The sequence below is a fragment of the Primulina eburnea genome, chromosome 15 (genome assembly GCF_022965805.1).
Source record: "Primulina eburnea isolate SZY01 chromosome 15, ASM2296580v1, whole genome shotgun sequence".
Classification (NCBI taxonomy): Eukaryota; Viridiplantae; Streptophyta; class Magnoliopsida; order Lamiales; family Gesneriaceae; genus Primulina; species Primulina eburnea.
The window spans coordinates 31,508,480-31,514,745 of NC_133115.1; the positions used below are offsets into that span (position 1 = coordinate 31,508,480).

The 6,266-nt window shown below is 30.9% G+C and overlaps 1 protein-coding gene across 5 annotated transcripts; it reads left to right on the top strand.

Moving 5' to 3' along the window:
* Nucleotides 1–2,100: 2,100 nt before the first annotated feature.
* LOC140815172 (F-box protein At4g00755-like) lies at nt 2,101–6,060 on the top strand. 5 transcript variants are annotated; one of them, XM_073174285.1, is made up of 6 exons: nt 2,101–2,237; nt 2,823–2,964; nt 4,012–4,434; nt 4,764–4,933; nt 5,015–5,133; nt 5,610–6,060. In XM_073174285.1, the coding sequence occupies exons 2-6, from the start codon at nt 2,838–2,840 to the stop codon at nt 5,848–5,850; spliced, it is 1,080 nt and encodes a 359-aa protein (XP_073030386.1). In that variant the 5' UTR covers nt 2,101–2,237; nt 2,823–2,837; the 3' UTR covers nt 5,851–6,060. The 5 variants fall into 5 exon arrangements, with proteins under 5 accessions (XP_073030386.1, XP_073030385.1, XP_073030389.1 ...); XM_073174284.1 differs by having other exon boundaries at nt 2,102–2,237; nt 2,815–2,964; XM_073174286.1 differs by having other exon boundaries at nt 2,130–2,292; nt 2,815–2,964.
* The last annotated feature ends 206 nt before the right edge of the window (nt 6,061–6,266 follow it).

The following is a 6,266-nucleotide window of genomic DNA, read 5'->3' on the forward strand; positions in this document are numbered from 1 at the left end:
TTATGGCTGTCTTGAAAATAGTTGATTAGATATATTCACTTAGGAGGAAATTTAGCTATGAGTAGGTCTTTTGTAAGACGTCTCACGAATATTTATTTGTGAGACGGATTAACATTATCGATATTTACAATAAAAAGTAATATTCTTAACATAAAAAGTAATACTTTTTCATGGATGATTTAAATAAGATATTCGTCTCACAAAATACGATCAGTGAGATCGTCTCAAAAAAGTTTTTGCCTTTAACTAATAGAGATGCAAATATTTGAGAAATTTTTACTAATAACCAATTTTGTGACAAAGTTAAGTTTAACCACAATTTCTGAAAAAGTATATGCGCTATCCAAATTCCCCAAAGAGTGTTGTTTTTAATTAGCAAAACCCAAAACCCATGATTTAATTTTGGGTTTTTGTGAAATATCATATTTTTCACATAACAGCTAACCTTAGTTTTTCTGTCACATGTCTGATTGAAGAAGAGTATGTTTAGTCGATCTAATTTATATTTGTAGAGAAAAATAATAGTTTTAATATAAAAATTATATTTTTATAATAGGTCAAGTCTGATTGGAAATATATCTCACAAAATTAATTTACAAGTTTTCATGATAATTTTAAGATCAATCCTATTAGTTTAATCAAATCACCAAGACTTAAGATAAAATAATTTATTATTGATTTCTTCTAATAATTAATCATAACTTCGAGTGCAAATCTAATGAATTTTTCGAGGATACGGGCCGTTGAGATTCTCGTAGAGGTGTATTTTTCTTGTTTATATTTATATTTATATTTATATCATTACACAAATAAATATGCTTTTTTATTGTTTTCAAAAAGCAAAAAAACTAAATATATGTTGCAGAAAAAATGAAAGTAAAGTGATGTGTATTCAATTTAGAGTTTTGATGATTTTTAATGAGTTTTTCAAATGATAGATTTTACACATTTGATAAATTTTTATTGATTTTTACAGAATCTTACAGATTTATAAAAAGATTTATGTGGATTTATTTAGATTTTTTTGCAAGATTTTTATAGACTTTTGTGATTTTTTTTAGAATTTTATACTTAATTATAACATTTTATTTTTTTTATTAATTTCTTTGAACCAACAATTATTTTACATATATAACATATTCAATTTGAAATAGTTTTTTCAATATTTATAATAATAAATAAATTTACTTATTTAAAGTTAAATCATTTAATCCTTACATATATATATATATATATATATATATACATATATGTGGATTTATATGCATGTTTGTAAATTTTTTAAAATACATCATGTGATTAATCTGTAACTTTGTTTTTGAATCGATAATGCACATGTGAAATGAATATTATTTAGCGTTGTGTTGATATAATTTTGTATGAAAATATCATAGCTTACATATTAATTGAAAATGTTAAAAAAAATTTTAAAAATATGATTGTTGCAAGGCTATTTAATTATTAAGAATTAAACATTTTTTTGGAACATCTTTATTATTTTTGAATATTACATTAATTTTTATAAATCATAAATTAAAAATCACAAAATCAATTTTAGAATTCAAAATATAATTTGATATTAAAATAAAAAAATATTAAATGAACAATCAGCCAAAAATAAAAAAATAAAAATAAAAGATGAAAATATATATAGAGATACACTTCAAAATTTTGAAAAAGTGACGGAGATAAATGAGAAGAGAGAAGATAAAAAGAGAGGTGATGTGAAAAGACAGAGAGAAAAAAATAATTTGTGTTTGAGTTATAAGTTTTAAAAATCATCCAAATCTTTGGGTTGAACCAAATATAATTTTTGATAATTTATAGTTGTACTTTAGGCTTTAATTTTTGTCTGTTAATGAATTCCATAAAGTTATTAAAAGTCTATTGAAAATTTGAATATATATAGACTTTTATATAGTTTTTAAAAATGAATGTTGAATACCACTTGACTTTTTAAAACTCTATATATTTTGAATACCACTGGACATCTATAAAACTTAATTAAATATATCTATACTTTTAAAATTTTAAAAAAATATTAAAAATCAATAAAACTCCTACTTTTAATACCCTCATAACTCATGATACACCCTCGAAAAGAAAAGGAACGAAAAGAAACCGACTTGAACAGAGTCAAACGACAGAAAACTGGACCGAACTCAGCCACCACTTCATACCGTTTTCTAACATTCACACTCATTTCTACTGCAGGGCCCTTCTAACCTGAGACGACAGTGAGTTTTCTTTCTCATTTTCCCCCCGACGTTTCCCAGTTTTAGAGCTCGCTTCGTACGTATTCTAAACTGGAGTTGTAAAATTATTGTCTAATTCAGCCCATGTTAGAAGAAAATAATTCAAGAATATGCTCCTAGCTTTTTCTCCTGTTTTATTTCGTAAATTCTGTGAGTTTAATTTTTGGAGTGCTAAAGTTTTGTGCAGAAGGTTGAAACTTTACGGGAAAAAAATGTTACTTTTAATCGATGCATTGAAATTCTTGTTCCTTGTTTGCTGAATGTTGACTGGATTAATTGTTATTGATTCTTGATATGGGCATAAGAATAAAGATTTTTAATACAAGAGTAAAGATTTGAAAGTTTCGAAGTTTTTCTGGGGATTATTGAAAGTTCTTTTTTCTTTCACGCTTTCAGAATTTTTAGCAGAAGTTTATGCTAATGCATTGTGTAAATTATGAGATCGGAGCCCAATTCATGCCCATCTTTGAATAACATCTAATTTTATTTGATTGCTATAGTGGCGTTGTAATGTAAATCTATATTTTTCGAATAGAATGATGATTCTGAACTTTATTAGCCTGGCAGAGTGTATAACTCTAGATGGAGAGCCGGATAAATTTTGTGGAGTGCTTGGAGACTGATGTGGTTTTGAGTATCCTGAAATTCTTGGATGATCCATCCGACATCATTCGTGCTACTTCAGTCTCACGCTCTTGGCATCATTTTGGTTAGCTACATTTATTGTACTAAAACGATTCTTTCCTTTTCAGGAATATGATCATTAATCGTGTCTCATGACGCTGGTTTTCACTAGATTCGGTTTTTCGTTATCTCATCTACTCTTCTCATTTGTCGACAATCTTGTGGGCCATCAAAATTTGAAGTTTTTCTATGCTTTTGTTTTTTGTTTTTTGCTATTGTACATATTACTTTTGTATTATTTTTTCATGAATGCTTTAATTAGTTACTCTGTATACAACGGATATAAAATACGTGTAGGACATTTCCTGGTTAGAACATGCCTATTTTTGGATTTCAGATTTTTTTCTTTCTCCATATGTTTTTTGTTGTCTGTAAAGTCCACAAAATTAAGAATTTTCTTCATCTCTTTTGTTGCACTTAATAGCTTTATACGGTTCTTGAGTTTTATGATTTTTCAACTCGAAGATGTTAACCAGTTTCTTGATGGCAGCGCTTTTAAATATCCGATATATTTACGATGCGTTAGTTTTCTCCTGCTCAATACTCAGTCCAGAACATTGACCGTTCTGTCTCTCTATCCTGGGTATATATACATCGTAAGATGTCCTTACCTTTGGATTAAACACAGCTTCAATTACTCAGACTATCACTCCATTTACGTTGAAATTGTTACTGAACAATCATCAATCAAAACTGTGCAACAAGCTTCCTGTTTGAATTTATCATGCGTCTGATATCCAACATCGGCTGTTATATATATTAATCTGGACTAGTGTGGCACATGCTTATCCTATTGTTTGTTACATCTAAATTAAATCATGTGAGATACATTCCGTTTTTGTAACATGACTTGTGATAGCATTTACTCAAGCAAATCATTTCATCACACTCTGTTCTATTTCAGTACAGTAATCTTCGGGACTGTCCTGGTTTGTTTTATGTCGTTGAATTGTTTGGTTTGTACTTTTATTTATTCTATGTAAGATTCAGTTCTTTTCCTTTTTATACTCTAAAAAAGCTAATTGAACAGTACAAAATGGGATACCAATGTGATTATTGTTACCTATGGCAGTGATTGCAAATAGCATTTGCAAAAATCTATGGCTCAAAAAGGTTCCTTCATTTTACTATGTTGACCATGTGGTTGAAGAAAAGAGAGGACAGAATATATGCATGTATGTAATACCGATGAATCCCATCAACTGGGAGATTCTTGAGATGGAGCACAACATATATTCTACTCTCCTTCAGGCTCTGGCGAAACCTGTGATTGCTCGAAAGGAATGTGTATCATATGTAGTTGGTGCTTCTAGCACAGATACTACAACGGTGCAAAATATTGTTAATGTTCTGTCACCCACTGACAGATATGACTGGGGTCATTCCTACTGGTCAAGTAAAGGACAGAGTGATCCTAACATGCCTGAGTCTATTTTATTCAAGTTAAATGCCGATGTTTGTGTTGTTAGTGAGATTGGCATACGACCATTTAAAGGTAAGTTCTGTAAGGCTGCTTATTTTTTTCCCATCATTTCCTATTAGTGGCACAGTCATTTAACGTGGATAGAACGAAACTAAAACTAAAAAAATTTAAGGGTTATATCATATTTTTGTTTATTGTTATATCAAATTTTTGTTTATGTATAATACAAAAAACACATTAGCTATTTAATATATTTAAAATAAGGAGTGGGGTGATGCCCCTGCCAGCACCGTTACCGCCACTGTTTTCCTGTATTGATTGAGCTGGAACGAAACAAATATGTTTTGACAAATGAAACATAGACGATGCTAATCATGTCTTTCTTGCGTGCTGTCATTCAGTGTCATGGGAACCTGGAAGTCCCGTGTATTCAGCCAACTCTGTGCGATTCCGCATGGGCCATCCTAGGTCCATAGCACAATTGGAATTTGGCAATTGTCTTCAGCCATTTCAGTTTAATGCGGACGATTATGTATGGACGTATACTTCACCCAAGTTTGTTATGACACAGGTATTATATGGCTGTGTATGCTACTTTCCCTTTGTTTTCCTCTTCAACCATCCTTTTCTTATGATTTTCATGTGTGAGAAGGAATCTTGCATTCAAGTATTTGAGTTCCCACAACCTGCTGTATGCGTGGGTGGTTATCTGCTGATCGAGCTATTTGGTCGGACTAATAGGCAAGAAACTGATGGGTTATTCTATATACGGTGAGTCATGTCGACTTGTCCTTTTCTTCCTCCTCTAAATATACATTATTTCTTAGCCGTTTTGGTATGCCATAGAGATGACAATTAGTAACAATAAACCTTTTTTTGTTGTCCTAACAAAACATGAACTGCTAAAATATAAAAATAAAATTTGAGTTAATTTTTTTTGACAAAATTTGCTTGATTCTCGCCAACGCAATCCGCATCGCATTTCAGTGAGTTGGTATTGAATGGTTAATAAGTGACCTTTGTTACCTAATACTCTACTAACATCCCCACGTAAATGATGTATTAAAGTATAAACTTATCGCTGAGACTTGAGACACTTCCCGAAGCCCTGGCTTTTGAGAAAATCCCATAAATTCTTAAAAGTTGAGTGCAATTAGGCTGAAGGGATCTTACAGTCCTTTCTTTTACTGGCAATATTAATCATACCATTCTGCTCTAGCTTTTCATTAATCTTTGCCATGTTTCAGTTTGGGTTACATTAGAGTTCTCGGGGATCCACTGCCACCTGTGTTTTTGCTCAAGATGGACGCATCTGGAAATCTCGTGCTCAAGTACAGTCCTAACACCCTCGAATCATTTCTGCGAAACCCTTTTGTCGATAAAGTGCAAACAGTACATCAACCAGAGGATGACACAATGAGCTCACCTCGGCTGCAGGCTTTGTTGCCCAGATTTCTTGATGATTTTGATGAAGATGAAAACGAATAGGAATCAAGTAAAGTAGTTGAACATGGATATTTATTTTGTGTTAATATCTAATAATAGGAAACTCCAAAAAATCTTGTGTAATAGGTCTAAATGTTTTAGGGTTATGCATAGCCCTCCGAACCGATATTGCCAGCTTCTCTTGAACGAGCATAAACCAACAATTTTTGTCGATAGAGTTATTTATATCAAGAATCTATTCTTCTGTTTTTCTTTCTTTTTGAAATCCATCCTTTAGATCATTAATCAAATTAAATATCTCCCTCCAAATCATCCAACAATCCAAGCGCTAACCTAAAAATTTCCACATATATATGGCTACCAATATATTTTAGAAATGTTTTTTCTAATATAATTTAACTGAGTTTATGTGTGGAAAGAAAATATATCTTATAATGTTGGTGCACATGGTTTGGGCT